The sequence below is a fragment of the Arvicanthis niloticus genome, chromosome 24 (assembly GCF_011762505.2).
Source record: "Arvicanthis niloticus isolate mArvNil1 chromosome 24, mArvNil1.pat.X, whole genome shotgun sequence".
NCBI classification, from domain to species: domain Eukaryota; kingdom Metazoa; phylum Chordata; class Mammalia; order Rodentia; family Muridae; genus Arvicanthis; species Arvicanthis niloticus.
Genome location: NC_133432.1, coordinates 11235605 through 11259062, shown reverse-complemented (window position 1 = coordinate 11259062; position 23458 = coordinate 11235605). Strand labels below are relative to the sequence as shown.

The 23458-nt window shown below is 52.4% G+C and overlaps 1 protein-coding gene across 1 annotated transcript; it reads right to left on the bottom strand.

The window, feature by feature from the left end:
- Positions 1-68: 68 nt before the first annotated feature.
- Slc8b1 (solute carrier family 8 member B1) lies at positions 69-23458 on the bottom strand. The gene is made up of 16 exons (XM_076922641.1): positions 23304-23458; positions 21245-21470; positions 14067-14219; positions 13933-13985; positions 13216-13272; positions 12991-13097; positions 12736-12903; positions 12024-12131; positions 9589-9648; positions 9283-9413; positions 7999-8140; positions 5810-5931; positions 4205-4358; positions 3547-3627; positions 2956-3023; positions 69-1003 (listed from the first exon to the last, which is right to left on the bottom strand). The coding sequence occupies exons 2-16, from the start codon at positions 21398-21400 to the stop codon at positions 806-808; spliced, it is 1758 nt and encodes a 585-aa protein (XP_076778756.1). The 5' UTR covers positions 21401-21470; positions 23304-23458; the 3' UTR covers positions 69-805.

Here is a 23458-nt window from a genome sequence, read left to right as displayed (position 1 = left end):
CCCACCCACTCAGCCTTAAGGTCACCTGCCCAGGCAAAGAGCCCATGAGACCCACAGCACTCTCCTGGTATGCTTAAAATAACTCGTCTTTTATTTTGGGGAACAACAACAAAAAGTCAAGTCTCTTGGTTACAGCTGAAGGCAGTCAGGGAATGAGTGGCATTTTTTTTTTTAAAGGCTGGTCACACCACTTGCAAGACGGCCCTGGGGAGGGTCAGTCCCCAACCCCCAACCCGGGCTCCCCTTGAGGTAGGCACAGGGCCCAGGCTGGCTCCTGTTTTTGTAGATGGGGGAGCCAGAGTTTGGAACACAAAGTTCTAGAAGTGTTTAGATCCACAGTCCAACGCGGCAGCCACCAACCCGGAAGGGCAGTGCCTGCTGCTGTCAACTTGACCTATTTCCTCTGGCTGACCTGACACAGAGCCTGAGAAACCCAGTCTGGTTTTCACGTGCGTGTGGAGTCTCCTCAGGCCACCCTGCTGGTGTGCAGGACTCAGCTGACCCCGCTGAGACTGGAAGAGCCTATGACGGAGCCACAGGGCTGCCTCCCCAGAGCCTCGGCCGTCATTCAGATCCTGTCATTCCCACCTGGGATTGTCCCCAGCAAAGCCAGCCTCCAGATCCCCACACTAAGGCTGTTGGGTGGTGGCAGTCAGGATCTTCCCGTCCATGCAGAGCTCTGGCGGTGACAGACTACCTTCTTGGGAGCTACATGGGAACTACAGAGGGTCCCCCACTCCACTCCTCTTCTCCCCTCGGAAGGCTAGCAGAATCACACCCAAACCTCCAGGCCAAGCATCTTCAGTCAGACCTTCTTCAAGTGAATCACCCCGAATTCCGTGAGCAAGACCACGACGAGGAAACAGACATAGAAAAGGAGGAGACAGAGGCCATAGGCCTTGCTGACCTGGAAACACTGAAGCGGAACGGAGACCAGGGAGAAGACCAGGCTGAGGCCCAGGGCACTGGCTAGCACCCACACCAGCAGTCCGTCTGGCTCCAGCTGTGGGGAGAATAGGAATTGTTCAGTACCCACTCTGGGAGCCTTCTGGGTCCTTGGTGCACAACTATGGGGTCTGCCATATGGGACATCAAGACTCGGTTTTGCAGTTACAGACTCCTAGACTCCAGAGCAGAGGGGATCTTACTTATCAGCTTCCACGTCACCCGCTTGGGCTTTTCTTCCTGGCCTCCCATGTTAGCAGTCATCGACATGCATTTCCACGCCCTGTTTTAGGGGTGCTGGGGATTCAAACCCAAGGCTTCGTGCATGCTGGGCAAACACCTTGCTAACCAAGCCACAACCTCAGTCACCCAACGACCCTGCCCTGTAGCTTAGTCTGGCTTTGAACTTGGGCCAATCCTCCTGCGTCAGTCTCGTAAGTACTGGGGTTACAAGTATGTACCATGTGTGGCTCTGGCTGCATACTGCTGCGTTCTGACTTTTAAGTAGCTGAGGACTCGATCCTGCGTCAAGACATCACTGTGCAGACAAGATGCAGGGAGCAAGCAGAGCAGGGTGGAAGAGGCCCCGGACTGGGTATGGAAGTGTTTGTTAGACATATCTTTCAGCCCTTCTGTGTTTGAATGGTGGAGTCGAAGAAGCGACAGTTGTGTGAATGAGCGCGTGTGTTTGGTGCTTGCTGTCTGCCCAGCCTTTCTTTGCCAGGCTGGACTTCTCTCTAACAGTGGCTCCAGGTGCGGGACCCTGCACTTGTGTGCAGGGTTTGTTTGCTCTGTGCGACATCTTGCTGCATAATGTCACTGAAGTGTCCTGCCTTGACATCGGGGTTGGGGAGCAGGGGTATGTGTCTGGTCTGAGGAGGCCCACATGCCTTTACTGGTTGTCTAGCCCTGTCTTCTGGAGTTTTCCAGCCTTTGAGGGGAGCTTCTTAATCAGAATCCCTTGTATAACATACACTGGCCCCAGCGAATCTTGTTTAAAATGCAGATATTAGTGTGTTTGCCTAGCTAAACGAGAGCCGGTATCAAAAAAGGGAAGGGTGGCCAGAAATGGATCAGTTGGTTTAAAAAAAAAATGCTTGCTGAACAAACAGGATGACCCTGAGTTTGGATTTCCTAACATGCCTGTAACTGCTGCAGCACTGAGGCATGGAGACAGGATTGCTACTGGTGATGGCTGGCTACTACTAGCCTAACCCAGAATCAATGGGCTCCAGGTTTAGTGAGCTCCCTGTCTGGAGTGATTGAGGAAGAAAGTCACGGGAGGTCACTCAATGACTGCTTTCAGTTTCCGTGTCTGCGCAGGTGTGTATAACTGTATATAAACACACACACACACACACACACACACACACACACACACACAGCAGGTTCCAGGGCTAGGGGTGCAATGATGGTATAATACTTAGCATGTGTGAGCTACAGGTTTGACTCTCCCGGTTTCCACAAATTGCACATTCCCAGACTCCACTTCCCAGAACACACGTCTTAGCATTCACAAGAACCCAGGCTATCCTGGGTGTTTAAAACCCCTCCCTTGCCAGGCGGTGGTGGCGCACGCCTTCAATCCCAGCACTTGGGAGGCAGAGGCAGGCGGATTTCTGAGTTTGAGGCCAGCCTGGTCTACAGAGTGAGTTTCAGGACAGCCAGGACTACACAGAGAAACCCTGTCTCAAAAAACAAAACAAAACAAAACAAAACAAAACAAAACCTCCCTTAGTATGCTGGACCCCACCCCATCTTCTCCCAGCTCCTCCCTGGAGCTATCCAGGAAGTCGGGATGTGTTATCACTTCACTTCACTGGCAAAGCCCAGAGACACTCCACCCAGTTACATAGCGAAGATTTCAGTCGTGGGCTCAGGACCGAAGCCTCAAGCCACCTGCCCACTGCACGCAGGCTGTATCTCAGTTATTTTGTTCTGCTTGCAGGGAAACTCCTTCCAACCCCCATGCAAAATATTTTCAAGATATTCTGCCATCCCACTACTGACCTTCACCTCCTCAGCGTGGTTCTGGATGATCTGCAGCAAGCAGCCCAGCCCCACGCCAACCAGGAGGTCTGCTGTAGGTTCAGGAAGCTTTGCTGGAGACCACGCCCAACTTGCAGCCCTACCTCCCGGCGGTTCAACCCCAGCCCTGGACTCAGAGGCCCCTCAGCACATGGACTTCTTCACTGTCCATAGCCCCCCTCCCTGGACCCCAGTGTTAATGCCTCTAATAAACTGGGTGTCAAAAACCCCGTTTGCTATCGGCCTATGGAGGTCAAATGGAGTGTCAGATATGCCTGATACCTGTGAGCAGTCAGCAGTTGGGGGAAACTGAGGCTAAGTGACCACACCCCTGTACCTTATAGAAGCTGAGGATGAGACAGGCTATGGCTCACTCCAGGTTGCTTCTTTTGTACTAACCTGAGGCTGTCCCAGGAGTCCCACAAGACTGGAATCTCAATTCCCCATCCACAAAAGCAAAAGTGAAGCCACAGGTCCCCGGCCTGTCCCAAGGGTGGGATGCTCAGAGTCCACCCGTGACTCTCAAGAGCCAAGACACCACACGGGGTCTCGGAGAAGCCCCGCAAAGGATACTGAAGATGATGCCGCCGAAACAGGCGGAGAAGGCCATCCGAGGGTATCCCTGGCGGGCCAGCGTGAAATCTGAGAACGCATCTGCACAGAGAGAATGTGCTGTGAGGGGCAGGTTCCTGTTTACATAACTAGTCAACAAACAAGGATAAAGCCCCACCCCCTTAGGGGTGTAGCACTGTACCCCACAAGCTCTCACGGTATTTTTGTGTGCTTTAGGTAAGATGCTCAAAAAGCTGAACTGAGAACAGCTAGATTCTGGACTCCCAGGTCCATGCTAGAATGCATGTTCGGTGTGAAACCTGGCCAACCATAACTGGCTGCTGTGGACACACACACACACACATAAACACATACACACACACACACACACACACACACACACACACACACACACACATTAAACATGGTTGGCTGTAATGGGTTTCACGTCCTTCCTGAACTCTGGGGATTTGCCTAGTGTTTTAAGCATCCAACTAGGAAAGCCTCTAGAGGATGTTCCAGTCCAGTGGTGGTTTAGTGACATGCTCCCCAGTCTCCCAGTGTCACTCAAAAGTGACAGCAGGCACCCCGCTGGTGCAGAGGAAGCACACCCTGGATGTCCTCTCTAGCTTTGAGTATGGCTAGGGAAGAGAAGAACCACCCCCAAGCTCCAAGTTACCTCCAATGCTGTTCCCCCAGGCCAGGAGGGTCAGCCCTAGGACGGTGTTGCTCAGGCGGAAGACCACACCCAGGGACCGCAAGATGTTCACCACCTCTGTGGCAGCCGCATTGATCCACAGAGCGCTGGTCAGGAAGCCCAGGAAAGCAAAGAGCTGCAGAGGGGATGGAGATCCCATCTGTAAACTGGGTAGGACGTACCTATAACCCATGCTGGTGTGTTTGTGTGTGTGTGTGTGTGTGTGTGTGTGTGTGTGTGTGTGTGTGTGGCGACCCAGCGGCAGAGTATCAAGGGTGATGGGACCCAGACAGAGGAAAGAGGCTGGGCTTGAGGGATGCTCTCCGGCAAGCCTGAGGCCCCAGGTGCCATCCCAGCGCAGCCTTCTTCAGAAAAGGAAGGAGCTACACATGAGATCAGGGACGGCCCTTACAGACACCAACTGCCATCAAAAGAGACCAGGCATGAAAGGCAGGTCTACTAGGATGCCCTCGATGTCTGGAACGCAGCTGGGGTATGATGAGCACTGCAGAGTGGCCCAGGTGGAAGCGTCGCAAGTTCAAATCCAGCTTGCTTAGCAAGACCCCAAAAGAGGGCTGAGGATATGGCTCGGTGGTGAATACTTGTCTTGTACCACAAAGGAGGGAAGAATGGGTGGATAGAGGGAGGGAGGGAGGATGGACAAAAGAACTTGCTTTCAAGTCTGACAACCGACACTCGATCTTCCAAATCCACAAGTGTAAGGAGAAAGCCAACTTCCACAGGTTGTCTCTGACCTCCACAAACACCATGATGCACATGCACACACGAATGTAATAAAAAGAAATGTTTCTTTTTTTTTAAAGAAAGAAGGAGAGGAAGAAAGATCCAGAATAGGCAAATCTAGACAGAGAGAAAAGAGGTTGCAGGGGCTGGTGAGGCAAGGCTACCAGGCACACAGTTCTGAGGAGGTGAGATGGCCTGACACTGCTCACACAGCTCTGAAGGAGAGAAACCCACTGGCGCTGGGGCACAGCTCAGCAGAGCACCAGCCTGGTGTGGTGGAACCCTGAGATCTAGCCTCAGCACCCAGAAACACAGCCACACCTGATCCCAGCACTGAGAGTCGGAGGCAGGGAGATCACGAGTTCAAGGTCATTCTGGGCTGCATACGGTCAAAAAAGCAGGAAGTAGGGGCTGGAAGGGTTGGCTCTGCAGTTAAGAGCATTTGCTGCTCCTATAGAGGATCTGGGTGAGTTCCTGGTACCCACATTGGGTGGCCCATAATTGTAGGTAACTCCTGTTGCCGGGGATCCAGCGCCCTCTTCTGGCCTCTTAGGGTACCAGGCGTGCACGTGGTGTGCACAGACACACGTGCAAGCCAAACAGTCATACACATAAAAATAAATAAATCTAAAAAAAAACACACACACACAAAATAAGGGAGCAAACAAACAAACAGAAAAAATAAAAACTGAAAAGTATGTGAGTAATATCTCAATAAAATTAAGCCTAATTCACCTTGGCAAATGGCTTGTGGTTCGGCTCACCTGCAGGATAAACATTGTCATTTACCACACCAGCCCAGAAACACACCCAGGCCACCCATCAGAGGCTGCCAGCTCTTACCCGGTGCAGCCTAGGAGGTTCTCTGTTAGATGTGGCAAAGAAGGTCACTGAAGCCAGGGCTGTGCCCACGATCACCACCACAGCCCAGACAGGAACGAGGCCACCAATCTCATAGACGCCATCTGTGGGGCCAGAAAGGGAACTGGGATCCCCAGGCTTGGCTCCCCATTTCCTCCCACCAGCCCCCACAGTGATGCAAAATAGGTTCAGAAGTTCAAGGCCAGTCTCAGCTAAGTAGAGAGTTGAAGGCCGCCATGATATAAATGAAACACTGTCTCAAAAATGCCAGAAAGTGGGGGTTGGGGCAGCAGCTGGCTCGGTAGACAGTGCGCCTAGCATTCTTAAAGCCTGAGTTCTTCAGTATCACATAAACCAGACACGGTGGTACCACGCCTGCAAGCTCAGCTCTCGGGAAAGAAAGATCGGGAAGTTTATAGTCATCCTCCACCTTGTACTGAGTTCAAGGACAGCCTGGGGTACCTATTGAGACTATCTAAAATTTAAAAAAAAAAAGTGAGGGGCGGGAGAGATGGTTCAGTAGTTAAGAACACTGGCTGCTCTTCCAGAGGACCCAGGTTCAATTCCCAGCACCCACATGACAGCTCACAACTGTCTGTAAGACCAATTCTGGGATATCTGACACCCTCACACAGACACACATGCAGGCAAAACACCAATGCACATTAAAAAAATAAAATAAAAAGTGAGAGCTGTGGCGTGTTCCACATTTAGCTGTGAGGCTCTGGGTTCCATCCTAAAGAAAGCCCCAGTCGGTGACTGTAAAGTAGGCTCCAGACTTCCCCTAGTGGGAGGCAGGGCCCTAACTCCCCCATGGACAGAGGCTGAAGGGGACTAGGCTCCCAGGCACCTCCATCTGCCTCCCTCCGCTCCCTCTCCTACATCCCTCCATAAACTGGTTCACCCTAGCAGGAAAGTTACATGATGAGCACCCACGCCTTTGGCCGCAGGCTCCCACCCCACCAACCTTGGGTTGAACGGAGGTGTCAGAAGAGAGAGAAATAAGGTGTGTGTTACCTCAGAACATAAGAAAAAACAGGGGTGAAAACAGAAAGTGCCTGGTGAGTCTGTGTGCTCTTCTCCCAAAACAAGGCAGAAATGATTCATTCTGGGATCGATGGAGAAAGCCAGCGTGGTGGGGCCGGCAAGTCATTCTGAAGGCAATAGAGGGTTCGGGGGTTATATGAGCTTCCTGCACCCATTCAAGAGCCATCTCTGGTCTCTGCCAAGTTTTCCTTCGGGACTCAGGTCCAGATCTCAAGATGATAAAGCTGGGAGATTTAGTGTGAAATCTCCCATTCTGTAATTTTTTTTTTTTAAAAGACAGGGTCTCACTGTATATAGTTCTGGCTATCCTGGAACTCACTGTGTAAACCAGGCTGGCCTCAAAATCAGAGATCTACCTGCTTCTGCCTCTCCAGTGCTGGGGTTGATTAGAGGAGTTTGGTACCATGAGAAACGAAGCCTTGTTCTGTAAATTTTCTTATAAGTAGAACTGGACATGAAATCCAGCACCTCAGGTGCTAGGCAGGTGCTCTATCTCTGTTCCCACCCATCCCACAGCCCTCTGCAAGCCTTTGATGGGTAGAGAACAGAACTCAGCCCGGGGGCCACCTGTCTATAGCTCTACCTGCAGGCAGCAGGACTGAGCCGATGCTAGGGAAGACTCTTGCATGAGCATGCCCTGGTCTGATGAGACTCCTGGACAGGAGGAGAAGGAGGAAGAGGAGGAAGAGGAGGAAGAGGAAGAGGAGGATGAAGAAGAGGAGGAAGAGGAGGAAAAGAAAGAAGAGGGGGAGGAGGAGGAAGGGGAGGAAGAAGAGAAGGAAGAGGAGGAAAAGAAAGAAGAGGGGGAGGAGGAGGAAGGGGAGGAAGAAGAGAAGGAAGAGGAGGAAAAGAAAGAAGAGGGGGAGGAAGAGGAGAGGGAGGAGGAGGAAGAGGCGAAGAAGGAAACAGGAAGATGAAGAGGAGGAAGAGGAGAGGAAGGAGGAGGAAGAGGAGGAAGAGGAGGGGAGGAGGAGGAAGAGGGGGAAGAGGAAGAAGAGGAGAGGAAGGAGGAGGAAGAGGGGGAAGAGGAGGGGAGGAGGAGGAAGAGGGGGAAGAGGAAGAAGAGGAGGAGGAAGAGAAGGGGGAAAGGAGGAGGATGGAAGCAGCGAGGAAGGGGTACTCACAGACCCCCGACTGCAGGGTCAGGACCAGGACCAGGGGGCTGATGACCAGCTGCAGACAGTTGAGTGGCCGTTTCCAATTCCGATCATCCTTGTCGGGGTCCACAACGGGGACTGTGAGCAGCAGCAAGAACTCCACAGGCAACTGTGGGAGTGGGAGGGTGTCAGCTGGAGTGGGGGCTCAGCAGACGCTCCCCTACTCTGGAGTGCTAGGTTGCTGCAAAGCACCCACAAGCAGGCCCGGCCCCACGCCTGCGTGCATGCTGTCCCCATTCCTGCTCCCGCGTCCTCTGAGCCAGGATTAGAGGGATGTTCCTCACACTCCATTTATGCAGTGTGGGGATGGGACTCAGGGCTTCAAGCACCTTAGGCAAATGTTCTACCAGCGAGCTATGTCCCCAGCCCAACAATGCTCAGATGACATCACAGCCACAGGGTGGAGACATAGTTCATTCGTTATTCCTGAGACTAAAGAGGCTTAAAATCTACTCAGGACATTGGTGGGTTTTCCTGTCTAGGGAAGACACCTTTCTTCCTCTACAGAGTGTAGACAGCCCTGGGTCAGGTCACCAGCCAAGCTTGAGGACTCAGTTTCCCCACTACGTCCCAGGCTGGCCACTAAAAGGGCATTTCAGTGGACTCCAACCAATGGGGCACAGTGGCTGGGGATGATGGCACATAGCTTTTACCTCAAGACTCAGGAAGCAGAGGCAGGTAGATCTCTGTGAGTTCAAGGTCAGTTTGGTCTACGTAGAGTTCCAGGCCAGCCAGAACTACACAAGACCTGTGTGATGGTTTGTATACTCTTGGTCTAGGGAGTGGCACTATTAGAAGGTGTGGCCCTTTGGGTGGGCGTGGCCTTGTCGGAGTAGGTGTGGCCTTGTTGGAGTGGGTGTGGCCTTGTTGGAGTAGCTGTGTCACTGTGGGTGTGGGCTTTAAGAACCTCATCCTAGCTGCCTGGAAATCAGTATTCTGCTAGCAGCCTTCAGATGAAGATGTAGAACTCTCAGCTCCTCCTGCACCATGCCTGGTCTGGATGTTACCATGCTCCTGCCTTGATGATAATGGACTGAACCTCTGAACCTGTAAGCCAGCCCTAATTAAATGTTGTCCTCATAAGGGTTGTTTTGGTTAATTAAAAAAAAAAAAAGAGTTGTCTTGGGCATGGTGTCTGTTCACAGCAGTAAAACCTTAACTAAGACAATCTGTCTCAAAACAAAACTAAGCAAGAGCCCACACTGTATTACAGTCACACGACTAAGAGCCCGGAGCCTGGGCCTCTCTTACCTTGGCCACTTTCAGGAGTCTGAAGGGTATTGACAGAGTCCGCCACTTCCTGTAGTCCAAGGGATTCAGAGCTTGGATCAGGATCTGAGCAGTGGTCTCCTGGCCCAGCAACAGAGGCCGGTATTCATCTCCTGTGTGGTCCAGGCAGGGCAAGTGTGGCCACGTGTGGCTCATCCAGGAAGGCCTATTCCCCTTGCCTTCCCTGCCCTCCCAACCTAGAAGAGACCCTAAACCAAGCCCCAGCTCAGCTCAGGGAAGGCTGGGCCCTGGTGTCCTTATGCCCGTGGGTCCAGGGCCCAGCCTCACCATAGTCATAGCTGTTGGTGTTGGAAGACATCTGGTCCTCCTCTGAATCAGACAGCAACTCTGTGGGAAAGAGGAACAGGGCAGGCAGGGTTATCATGTTCCCATGACGTCCCAGAACCTTCCAGAACCATGTCGGGTCAGGAGCTCACCCCTGGGATAGGGCAGAGTTAATATACAAGTGTCCAGGCCTTTCTCACTCCCTCCATACCCACCCCCCCTTTTGTTTTTGTTTTTGTTTTTGTTTTTCAAGACAGGGTTTCTTTGTGTATCCCTGGCTGCCCTGGAACTCACTCTGTAGACCAGGCTGGCCTTGAACTCAGAAATCCACCTGTCTCTGCCTCCCAAGTGCTGGGATTAAAGGCGTGCGCCATCACTGCTCGACCATCCCTACCTCTTTATCCCCTCTCCTTGGCAGGGTCTCATGTAGCCCAGGCTGGCCTGAACTTCTTCCTGGCTAGGCACATCACCCTAGTGCTGGGATAATAGGTTCACACCACAATGCCTGCTTCATACAATGGGATCCAGAACCAGACCATGCCAGGTACACACTCTGCCTCCTCTGCCTGACCCCTTACTTTAGCTTTCTTGGCAATGGCTACACACACTCAGAAATCCCTACACTGTGGGACCATGACTCGTAGAACATCCTTAAACCTCAGGCTGTGGCAATGCTGACCAAACCAAGTCAGGTCGGTGCCTGGATATTCTCATTCTCTCTCTCTCTCTCTCTCTCTCTCTCTCTCTCTCTCTCTCTCCCTTTCTCTCTCCTTTGTTATATACGTGTGTGTGTGTGTGTGTGTGTGTGTGTGTGTACATGTATGTACATATTCTAGGATAGCCTGGAATACATAGCAGAGAGAAACAAAGGAGAGAACAACTAACAGGAGTTGATTTTTTTCCCTCCAACATAAGGATCCTGGGTCCCCCTCGAACTCAGGTCCTCAGGCTTGGCCGCAAGCATCTTTACTTGCTGAGCCATCTTGCTGCCCCCAGCCCTGAGCTTTTGACTCTCCTGCTTCTGCCTCCCATGTGCTGGGTTGCCAGCACACCCAACAAACAACTACAATGCTTTCTGGTTTGCCTAGAATGTTCCTCTAAAGTTCCAACTCTCAGCAGGCCTGGATTCTGGGAAGAGAAGCCTCAGAAGAAAGTGGCCCTCACCCCTCACCAGACAGGGGCAGATCCAGACTTCTTTCTGCCTCTCTGTGACCTTGGCCTCTCTCTCAGAATCACCTGTCTCTTCTCATCCCAACCTGCCCAAGCTTCCATGTATCTGCAGACCCAACAGAGGGACAGGCTCTGAATTCCAACAGCTTGCTTAGCGGAGAGGGGAGAAATCCTGGCGGGCTTCCTGTAGGAGAGCCCCCAGTTCCTGCTCCATGCCAGAAATGAGACAGTGCTGCCCTCTGCAGGCTCACAGGCACACACACAGGCTTTATGCAGACTGGTAACAGAATGGCTGGCAGGTTCCCTGGTGAGGCCTTTGGGTCTGGGTCAGCACCCTGTGCTGGAGTTCTAGTTCCCTATTCTAGCTCCTTGACCTTGAGAGGACTTGATTTCTCCCTGCATCAGGAGTGAAGAGTCCCCATACAAAAGAAGTGTCACCAAGGGGATGGAGTCACATGACATGCCTGGCCTGCAGTAAACACTTGAATCCTGTGTGCTACTCCTATCTGTGTGTTGGGTGAGTATTTGTGTATTTGTTTGCATATGTGCAGTGTATTGCGTGTGTGCGTGCATGCATGCATGTGCATGTGTGCAGTGGATTGTGTGTGTGCAGTGTATTGCATGTGTGGATGTGTGTAATGTATTGCATGTGTGCACTGTATCACATGTGTGCAGTGTATTGCATGTGTGCAGTGTATTTCATATGTGCATGTGTACAGTGTATTTCATATGTGCATGTGTACAGTGTATTGCATGTATGGATGTGTGTAATGCATGTGTGCAGTGTATTTCATATGTGCATGTGTACAGTGTATTGCATGTGTTCATGTGTGCAGTGTATTGCACGTGTGCAACACATTGCATGTGTGCATTCTGTGGGCCCTGTTTTGCATGCCGTGTATTTTTGTGTATTTTGTATGTGCTATGTACACATGTGCATGTATGGAGGTGTGGAGCACTTGTGTATATGTGTGTACCCGTGTTCTGTACATGTGCCATAGGGTTCATCTGGATTCTTCCACAGGGCAGAGATGCACACAACTTGTACTAGTGAGGACAACTGCAATAATGCATGGGGACCTGTGACCCTGGACGAGAAGGTTCTGTGGCTCGCCAGCACAAACCAGGGAATGACTGGCCCGGGTGGGGTGGAAACTGCATGGTGAAGAGATGACCGGGCAGGACAAGGACTGGCCTTGGGGGACACGGGGCAGGGGCAGGAGTGAAAAACAGAGGCACTCACTCATCCCCTCGTGGAGGTTCCTCACCTGGTGTCTCCGATATGGAATGGATCAGAGACCTGCTTCGCTGCCGTTGGTAGACCCAAGTGCAGATGATGACTGTGATCACGTAGAACACGTAGAGACCCAGGTAACCTGCAGGCAGAGGTGCAGACTGTCACCAGGTGTCCTGGAGGGTGAGTGACCATCTCTGTGGCTCTACCTTTTCTTGCTATTCTAGGCTCACCTTTCCTGCCTATATCCCCCGAACCCCCACAATCATAGGAGGAAGCATGGGTGCTCAGTAACCCTTAAGCTACCATGCAGGAACCTAGAGCAGCAGGCGAGTGGGATGCAGTCCCCGATACCCGTTCTGGGCTGCCCTGTCTTTGGCCAATTCCCTTTTATGGCAGTATGGCTCCAACTCGAGACCCTTGCCAGGCTCTCATTTCCCCACTCCTGCCTTCTTGCCAGGGAAATAGGGGAATAACAGTCCCCTCTGTGGCTGGTTCCTGGGCCACTTGTCCCTTCCCGGCTTTGCTAACGTTCTTATGGGTCTCTCTTAATCAGAACTGACCCAGTTTGCTGTGAGGCCCCAGGGGTCACGATCTCATCTGAAAACCACCAGGCTCCACCCCTCCCCACACCCTTTCCTCATCTTTGGCTGGCTTAAGTAGTGTTTGTCACTTTGGATAAAATCAACTCTGTCCCCAGACATTTCCAGAGACTCTGTCCTGGAGTGGTCCCCCTGATTGCTCACTCAGTGCCCACGCCAGCGTGATCCTGCCAAGATAGAGCGCAGTGAAGGTTAGGAACACGGCCACCATATAGAAAGTGATGTCCCTGAGGAAGGGCCTGGAGGCAGCCATGAAGGGGTGCAGGATGGTGATGCCTCCGGCCACCACAGTGGTAACCAGCACCCCTGCACCTGGAAGACAGGAGACCAGAGCTCAGGAGGTGGCGGCACCCTGAGTGATCCCCAATGCCGCCAATACCCCAGTGGAGCTGTGCTCACCAAACAGAGCCCCGATGGCCAGGCCAGCAGTGCGTGGGTCTGAGAAAGCCACTAGAGCACTGAAGATGTCTGGAGCGCCATTTCCAAAGGCCAGGAAGGTGACACCATGGGGAAGTATGTCAAGGGGATTCCATGAAGACCATTTCCCGCCCCATAGCCGCCACTGATCCTGCGCCCCTGCCTCCCGACCACCCTTTCCTACAGGGAGCTGGACCAAAGGATACTGCCACATTGTGAGAGAGCTTGAGGCTGGTGGAGATGGCTGACAGGTTAGGGCAGAAGCTAGAGGAGGAAGAGCCAGCTGTCAGGATCTGCTGGGAGGCGACTCGGCCAGTAAAATGTTTCCCTTGTAAACATGAGTATCTGTTCACTCCCTGGGACCCACGTGAAAAAGCTGGGCGTGGTGGCATGTTTCTGAATCCCTAGCTGCTGGGGAGGCAAGGGTTCACTGGCCAGCCAGTCTAGACCAGTCAGCGAGCCCAGGCCAGTGAGAGACCCCTTCTTAAAAAACAGAATGCCTAATTAGCATCCTAATGGCAGCGCACACTTTTAATACCTGAACTAAGGAGGCAGAGGCAGGTGGATCTCTGAGTCCAAGGCCAGCCTGGGCTACAGAGTAAGTTCCAGGACAGCCAGGGCTACACAGAGAAACCCTGACAAACAAACAAAAAACCCAACACCTGAGATTGGCCTCTGGTCACCATAAGCACGTGTATACGTATGCGTGAAGACCCTCTGCTATAAGCACAGCCATACGCATGCGCGAGGACCCTCTGCCATAAGCACGTGTGTGCGCATGCGTGAAGACCTTTCCCCAAGCATGGCTACCAACGAGCAAGCCCACAGTGACTGGCCCCTGCCCCATCATTTCCTGAAAGCATGTCACTGGATCTCAGCTCTCAGGATTGCATTTCCCTGGACACGAGCCCAGGCCACACTCACAACTTGGCCGCGGTGACTCCCAGGATCAGAAAGAGGTAAAGGAGCCAGAAAACCTGGTGGGGACCAGAAAAGGAGACAGAGTTACATCCCTCCACAGACACGCGCCCATTACCAGGTCCCAGGCACAGACTCACATAGAGGGTGATGGCCAGGGAGAGGAGGTTGGGGGGGAAGTAGCAGAAGATGCCCTTGAGGTAGTCCAGGTAGCCCCCCTCGCTGCGGCAGTCTGGATTCCTCCTGACAAAGTCACAGCGGTCAGATGTGTTGAGGCCACACACAGCGCGGCACTGTGGAGAGACAGGGCAGGGGATATGGGTGACAGAGCCACAAAGTGGGGCTGGATTGGAGCCATGTAAGCACTTGAATTCCATCTCCCTTCAGTCTGTCCCTAACCCCCTTGAGCCCAAAGGAATCCACTGGACATTTTTGTTTTAAAAATATGAACTTGGGCTGGAGAGATGGCTCAGCAGTTAAGAGCACTGACTGCTCTTCCAGAGGTCCTGAGTTCAATTCCCAGCAACCACATGGTGGCTCACAACCGTCTGTAATGGGATCTGATGCCCTCTTCTGGTGTGTCTGAAGACAGCTACAATGTACTCATAATAAATAAAATAAATCTTTAAACACACACACATTAGTGGGCCAATAAGCTGTCTCCGTGGGTAAAGGTGCTCGCTGAGCCTGGTAGCCTGAATTTGATCGCCAGGTCCCAAGTGATGGAAATGACTCCAAAAGCTGTCCTGATCTCTGAATTCATATGCCCCCCCCCATTTACATACAATAAACAGATAAATGTGATAGTCAACTCATTCATGAATGCATGTTTGTCCCAGAATAAAACAGTATGGGCTGGAGAGATGGCTCAGTGATTAAGAGCAGAAGATCAGAGATAGGTTCCCGGCCCCTACATCTGGCGGCTCACATCTGCCAAGGGATCTGATGCCTCTGGCCTGCTAGGGCACCCACATCATGTGTTCATACCCCCCCCCACACACACACACATAAATACACACTTAAAAATAATTTTAAAATACATGCTTAAAAAACAATATATAAAGATGATTACATCGCCTATCCTCAACCCCGCCCACTGCCTTCCTCTTCCTCCAATCGAATCATTACCACTTTCAAGCACACACAGCCTTACGGGAAACTTTCCCTTTTCTTTACGTTAGTATGTATGGTCTATCACTTGCTCTACAGAAATCAGGAGACCCCGAATTGATCCTGTTTCTGCAATCTGCTTTATTACCAAGGAATGTCGCATATAAGGAACATTCATGCAGGGCAGTGGTGGCGCACGCCTTCAATCCCAGCACCTGGGAGGCAGAGGCAGGCGGATTTCTGAGTTCGAGGCCAGCCTGGTTTACAGAGTGAGTTCCAGGACAGCCAGGGCTACACAGAGAAAGCCTGTCTTGAAAAACCAAAAAAAAGAACATTCATAAAAAAAAAAAAAAAAAAAAAAAAAAAAACCTATGAGTGACAGAACACCACGCACAGTGTAGGGAGCTTCAAACATGCATGTGGGGTGAGTCCGATAAGGAAACGATTTGATCAGGAAGCTAAGACAACATAGAAGGGCCCACATGGGACAGAGTCTGCTGGAACCAGGACAGAGAGACAGCCACTTTGTAGCTTCCACCATCCATCCTCTCTTCCAGGCCCCTTCTTGTCTGGCTCTCCTGTGTATCCCTGGCTGTCCTGGAACTTGCTAAGTAGACCAAGCTAGCTCAAATTCAGAGATCTGCCTGCTTCCACTTCCCAAGTGCACATGTGGGATTCCAGGGCTGGGCAAGCAACTGTTCACCCCTCTGCTCCCCACCTCACTGTAGTGTTTTAGATGACAATGGCTGCGTTCTGTTCTCTCCTAGGATACTTAGAGGTCCCCCTCAGGGAGTGACTCACTCCGCCCATGGTGAACTTCCTCCAGCATGACTTGATGCACAAGTCAAAATATTTTGTCAGGGAAAAAGCCCGAGAAGTGAAAGTCCTGAGTGGTGTGTCTCAGGCTGGGTCATGGCCTCTAGAAGCTGAGACGAGCAAGAATCTCATAGCACAAGGTGTGCTAGAGAGGCGTGTGGGACGTCATTACAGGACAGAGGTTAGGAATGAACACAGCCAGAGAGCAGGGCTGGTGACTGCCACTGTGACTCCAGGAGCCCTAGCACAGGGGAGGGAGTCAGGAGTGGGCCAGCACCTCTCTTCTGCCACCAGTGGGGCTTGCTGGGAGAATCTTGCCGGGATAAGGTCTTATGTAGCACAGGCTGGACCTGACTGTGCTTCGCACTGGGGATGACCTTGCATTTCTGATCCTCCTGCCTCCACCTCCCTGGACTTGGATCCCAGGCAAGCACTACCATGGTTTATGCAGTGCTGGGGAGGGAATCAGGGCTTTGTGTGTCCACAATAGCACTGTGCAGAAGCATTCTATAACCAGCCCAGAGTCCAAAAGCAGCCCCACTGTGGGCTCTCAGACTTGGCCACACCCCGCCCCCCAGCATGCCAACATGGTCTGTGACACTGGGGGGACATCACCTTCCTTGGACAGAAGAGACCTTGGGAATAGCTCAATGGATTTTACTTCATAAGTGAGAAACTGAGGTACAGAGAGGGGAAGGGACACCCCACGCCTGCAACCAAACAGCCAGCTATTGCTGGATGTGTTCCACCCAGCTCTGCCCGGCAAGGGCCAGCTATAGCCGCAGTACAGTGGGCCCTCTTCTTGTTCAGTCTCTTCTGCTCCCTCATCTCCATCCTCAGGGTCAGCCTAAGGATCACACACAGATACACAGATCACACACACACACACACACACACACACACACACACACACACACGCAAGAACACAGGAAGATGACATGCAGGACACTCCCAGTGTCTCAGAGACACTAGAATGAGTCAGCAAGGCAAGTCCTCTGACAGTGGCCTCTCATCACATGTCCTGACTGCCCAGCCCCTGTCTGAGCTGGATATCCCTCCCTCTCTCCCCTAGGCCCAACCCTCCCCAGCCTGCACTCACTCAGTAGCACAGGAGCAGGGCGGCAGTGCTCTGGGTCTGGCTTAGGGGATCTGTCTACCTCTCCACAATCCTACCACCCTCTTCCCTGAGGTTCCACTTCAGCCCAGGAGAACTCAAAGGACACTGGGCTCTGGGGGTCAGGAATGGGCAGCCAGTTTCATGCCTGGGGAACCACACAGATTACAGAAATGCTAAACACACGGAGCCTCTTGGCCTTCTGGGAAGTCACATGCCCTTCTGAAAGACATCCAAGTTCTAAAACAAAAACAGCCTCCTGTCTCTCAGAACCATGGAGCCAGGCAAGTGGCAAACTGCATGTGGCCTGGAACCACAGTGTCTCCCTCTACCCAGCGGGGCTATTGTGAAGGACAGCAAATTCTGGACGGTCAGGAGACCCTAAGTGTCCAGCTGTTGTGATCTCTGGACACGACCGCTGTCTCTGAACTCTGGTTTCCTCACTCAAAGTGTTCTGGTCACTGTCACCTCAGTGCCATTTGTCTCTGCGTCCTCCCCTGCCCTCCCTCTGCAGTCCAAATGGGGACTGAGAGTGTCAGAGCCCATTTGACTCCAGGAAGAGGCCAATCAGTTAACTAGGAAGGCAGGAACCTTCAACCTCCTTATTCTTTGTCAGCAGCAGCCAGGAAAGCCCAACGCTTTTGTGTGCTAAGATGTCCCCAAAGTGCCAGCGCAGGCACCTGAATAGACACAGACAGATACACAGATAATCACACCTGCATAAATACAGACAGAGCTACATAGACACAGACAGACAGACAGACAGACAGACATAACTGCACAGCTACTTGACCACCCTCTCTATCTGTGCTCATGGAAATGGTGGTCCAAATAGTGTCCAGGCCCCAAGCCCTGGACCTGTGTGCTGATTACTGTGGTCATGGTTAAGGTGAGGGCCTGAGGCTAGAGCTCTCTGGGATTAGCTGGTGGCCTGAGATCCTCCCGAGAGAGCGGAAGGATGGTCAGAACCAAGGAAGGCAATGTGAGAGAGACCATAGGGGAAATGGAGAAAGGACTCCTCCAGCACGGTGCAATTCCTGGAGACTATAGAGGTGGGACAACCACAGGAGGAGTCTCAGGACCGAGCCCCACCCACACCAGGCCGAGTCCCAGAACCAGAGGTAACCTGTGCCATTGCCAATTTTTTTGTTACTGTGTTGAGGCAGGGTCTTGTGTAGCCCAAGCTGGCCTTGAATTCCTGACCCTCCAGCCTCCAGGTTCCAAGTGCTGGGATTACAGATGTGTGCCACCACAACCAGAAGCTGTGTTGGCCTGGGTTCAATTCCCAGAGCCCACATGATGAGAGAGAAGTGACTCTTGTACACTCAACTCTGACCTCCACAAGCCTGCTGTGGCATGCTTACACACACATGCACAGGCACACACAAATAAATGTAAAGATAAAAAAAAGAAGGTACGATAATGGTTAAAACTCTCGAGCTGAACCACCTGCCTCTGACCGGGGTCTCCTTGTTTCTTCCTTCTGCACAGTCATCCAGTCACAGGGCCCTCCTTCAGTTAATGAAAAAAACATCACCTTGCCCCGGCTCCAGGGCCTCTGCACCTACTGATCCGGCCTCAATAAAAAACATCACAGCGCTCAGGAGGCAGAGGCAAACGGATCCCAAAGTTCAGGGCCAGCCTGGTGTACAGGGAGAGTTCCAGGACAGGCAGGGCTACACATAGAAACCCTATCTCTAAAACCCAAGGAAAAAGAAAAGAAAATGAGAACCTCGCCTCCCAGAGCCCTTCCCTGATGGCCTGAGGCGAAGCAGCTGGCTCTCCCTGTCTCGCACCACACCCAACATTCTTTTAACTGGGTTCTTTTTTACTTTCTGTTATTCTACAGTTTATTTCTTGGCCTGTTTCCAGAGCATCAGAAGTCACAGAGGGATGGCTCCTTAAGTTCTCTGTCCAATTCCTGCACGCTGTAGGGGCTCAATAAACATTAGGTACCCTGCTAGGCATGGAAGCGCAAACAACTTAGTCTCAGTACTCAGGAGGCAAAGTTCCAGGCCAGCCTGTCTACATATTCACACACACACACACACACACACACACACACACACACACACACACACACAGCAGCTACCAGCATGCAAGCTCATGTCTGTAACCCCAGTACTCAGGAAACTTAAACATTAGTAAACATTAAACTCTGAGTTTAGGCCAGCCTGGGTAGCCTGGGCTACAGCTCAAGTTCTTGTATAAGATCAAAACACAAGAGCAGAGGCTGCACAATCTCGTACACTGAGGGTGGTGGCCCTCAGGCTCCAGGCACGGGGTCAAGTGTTCAGCACTGGAGGTGTTGATGGAGCCTATACTGGGCCCGATGCCCTAAAGAGGAGGAAGGTTTGGTTTGTCACAAGGGATCCATGGGACCACTTTGCTCACAGCCAACTCCGTAGCCTTGACCCTCAGAGTACGGGGAAGTAGCAGCCAAGTTTATAAGCCAGTAACTGCAGACTGCCCACCCATCTGTAAAATGGGCTCAATTGCCCAGTGACCTTCTTAGAGGGTGGGGTGAAGATATCCCGGCCTATAAACTTGGTGTAGGTGACAAGACTCTCAGAGCCGGTGGCTCGAGCCTGTGATTTCTGACATGGAAAACAAAGGTGTCAGGGCATGACCCAGCGGGTAGGATTATGTGCCTAGCTGGAGGCCCCGTGTTCTACCCATGCATCCACGGAAAGCAACCAGGCATGGTGACACATGCCTGGACTCCCAGCTCTCAGGAGCTGAAGGCTGGAGGAGCCGTTCAGAGTCACTCTCCACTGTGTTGTGAGTTTGAACCAGCCTGACAAACATGAAAGCCTTGTCTCAGACGAACAAAAGAAAAGGGCTGGGGGGGTGGGGAGGGAGATTGCTCAGTGGTTAGAGCTGCCTACCCTGCACACATGAGGCCTGGAGTATGGATGCCCCCAAGAAACCATGTAAATTCTGGGTGGGCGTGAAGCCTCCTGTAATGCCAACCTCAACAGGAAGAGGGGATTCACAGTGCAAGGTGGCCAGCATGGCCGTACCGATGAGCTCTGGGTTTGACTGAGAGGGTCTACCTCAGTGAGCACGATGGAAGAACAAGCCATCGTGATATCAACCGCAGGCTTGCACAGGCTCCTGCACACGTATGTGTTCATGTGCACCCCACAAGTGCAAGCCTCGACATATGCAAGCATGCATGGGTGCATATACATATCACACTACACACACACACACACACACGGAAAAAAAGTACAGGTAGCGATCCCAGGTGCTCCTGCCTTAAGGTGTACGGTGGACTTCTCTACTCCCTGCCCCTGCCTCTGTCTGGCCCACCACTCCTCCCCCAGGGACCCCCCCCACAAACAATAGGACATCCTCAGCTGATGGGGCTGGAGCCTTGTCATCCTCACTCCCACCTGCTCTCCACCGGATCCACCTGTGTATCCCCCTTTCTGTGTCCCCAGCACTACTCCAAACACAACCACCATGTTCCTAGGCTCCCAGCCTGGAGGCAGCAGGGCCTCCCCATCCACCAGTCTCTCCCCTCTCAAGAAAGCCTCTTCACAGCAGCCTGGGGGAAGGAGGGGGGGGAACTCCATAAATCAGGGTTTGATCATCCCTCTGCTTAAAACCCTCCTCTGCCGGGCAGTGGTGGCGCACGCCTTTAATCCCAGCACTTGGGAGGCAGAGGCAGGCGGATTTCTGAGTTCGAGGCTGGCCTGGTCTACAGAGTGAGTTCCAGGACAGTCAGGACTACACAGAAAAACCCTGTTTCAAAAAAAACAAAAACAAAACAAAAACAAAAAAAAAAACCCTCCTCTGGCTCCCAATTCTCACCCTCCAGCCTCAGTCCACAAGGCCTTTTATAATCAGGTCAACATCATCTCTCCACCCACCTGGTTAAACCTTATACACACTGCTCAGTCCTCCCTTCCGGCCTTCTTGCTGTTTGGGAACACACTAAGCTAGAACCTGCCACAGGGCCTTTGCACTTGTTCCTAGTCTTTCTCCCACATGCCTGTCCGTGAAAGAGGCTTCCTCCCTTCCTTTAAAGCCTGGCTCCAAGATGACTGGTTCACAGAACAAGTTTGTCACAGACGACCGACCACTGCGGACAATCCCAGCCTCCCCCCACAGTGTTAATGGCTACACAGCTCACTGTTGTCTGAAATCTCTAACTTTATCTGACTGAGCTCCTTCAGATCGGCAGGGTCAGGTGCGTAATGATTAGCTGGGACTAGAACAGACACGCCCCACCCGACCCATCTTCCTGCCCTGCCCTGCCGGGGTACTCACGTCCGCCATGGCAGTCTGCTTGACACCTCCGGCTGAAAACTGGATGTGTCCATGAGCTTTTTTGGATGGGTCTCCGGCCCCAGATGCCGTCTCCAGTATCAGAGCCACACAGAGGAAACCAGGCGCCCAGAGCAGATCCAGCCATCTGCCTGCCATGGGCCCCTTGGGGCCTGACCAGCGCCTTCTGTGCTCACTTCGGTTTCCAACGGGCTGGCCACTCTAGTGCCTGCAGGGTTGGGTAAGAGGAGGGGATTTTATTGCTGCAGGTCCCAGGAGGAGGAGCCCAGAGAACCTTTTCCTGCAAAGCCAAGTCCCTATCCACCCATACAGAAGCCCAATTCCCATTCAGTTGCCCTCCTGGGCCTGCATCACATGCTTCCTGTTCTGGAGCGACCCGCCCCCATCTCCCACCCCTATCCTCTAGGTGTCTCCCTGAGACCTGTCCCTCGCCAGGACAGCAGGCCTGCCAGAGGCTTAGGGAACCGAGCCAGACAGCTGAATGAGATCAGTTTAAGTAGTAAGTATCCAGTCCCAAGAAAAAGGAACTCAGACTTTCGGGTTTGTTTGTTTGTTTGATTGTGTTTTTTTTTTTTTTTTTTTTTTTCCTTTTTGGGTGGGACATCCAAGATGGACCCCAGCGATTTACATATGGCAGGCAAGCACTCTATCACTGGGCTATAATCTCCAGCCTTGCTGCGTTTTAGTTGTTTGGTTTTGTTTGTTGAGATAGGCTAGCCTGGAATTCACTAGGTAGCCCAGGCTGCCCTTGAGCTAGTGACAGTCCTCTTGCTTCTGGTTTGACAGTGTCGGGATTATAAATATGAACCACGGCCTGCTTCTAGCCCTCTGACTACTTTTTATTTTGAGGTAGGATGTCCCCAGTCTGCCAGGCTGGCCTTGATCGAATTATTTCTTTTGCTTTAGCCTCCTCAGTGACTGAGATGTCAGATGTGCACCGTGCAACTGGGTCCCGGCACGCTTCTGAGGTGGACTTGGCTGTGATGAAAGGGACCGGTGCATCACAACCCCACAACCTGCTGTTATATCCTTCCATGGGGAAACTGAGGCACCGGGAGGCGCCATCACTCTCATTCCTCACTGTCAGCTGAACTGCCACACCACATTGCCCTCTCTGAGTGTTCAGAGAGCTAAGGGTAAAAGTTCACCAACAGGCTGCCCAGAGTCATGTGGCGAGGAAGAAACGCAGAAAGCCAACCGTCCTTGGATGGGGAAATCGAGGCCCAGAGAGAAGCAGGTTGCTTAAAGCCGCCTAAACTGGGATGGGCAGAAGTGGCGGGTGAGGCTGCAGTATGAACCACTTCCTCCAGCCAGGGGGAATGAGCTTTACTTTTCTGTCCAAGCAGAAAACTGGCTCTAAGCCTTAGGCAAGCTGCCTCAAATGTTTTGTGCATTTTATTTTTCTGCAATCCAGGATGCAAAGGCCATTCGAGCCTTTTTTTTTTTTTTTTTTTTTTTTTTTTTGAGGGGGTGTGATTCTTTGCACAAGCATTTCTAAATCGCCACTCACCCTCAGGGGGCAGGAGGGAAAAGGACAAAATGAGACTCCAGAGGAGGAAGGGAACCCGGCCGCTTCCTCACCTGTTGACAGGGAATGAATCTTCCCCCCACTTTTTCTAGCTACTCCACTTGGCACGGACGTGGAGTGGAAAAACACACAGCCCTCCTATTTCCTCTCTGCATTTTCTGTGTGGGCAGTGTGTGTGTTGGAGGAGGGGAAATCTGGGCTTATGGCCTCTGGGTCCGCATCCGTGAAATGGACTCGAGCGCTGACCCAAGGGGCAACCAGACTCCGCGTCCCCAACAGAAAGTCACCTCTACACCGGCTGCGGGTTTCTTTTACTCACTTCCAAATAAGCACTTACCGAGCGCCTCCGGCATGCGGACACCTGTGTGCAGCGTTGGTGAGGTGGGCAGACTTAACGGCGAGGGATGGGGATGGGAACCGGGCAGCGCTCTCTGATTTGGGGTCCCAGCTTGAACTGGATTTGAGAAGCTGAAGTTGGGGTGACGGGTGCTCGGGCTGCGAAGCTCCACTTACCTCGGGCGGGGCCTGGATCCGCGGGCTCGGAGTCTTCCTCTAGCCGGATGGCCAGCGCCACAACCTTCCGCCCCTACAGTCCCAGCCCGGAGCAGCCGGGCCACGCCCCCACAAACCCCGTCCCGCCCACTTACCAGTCCTGTCACGCCCAGGCT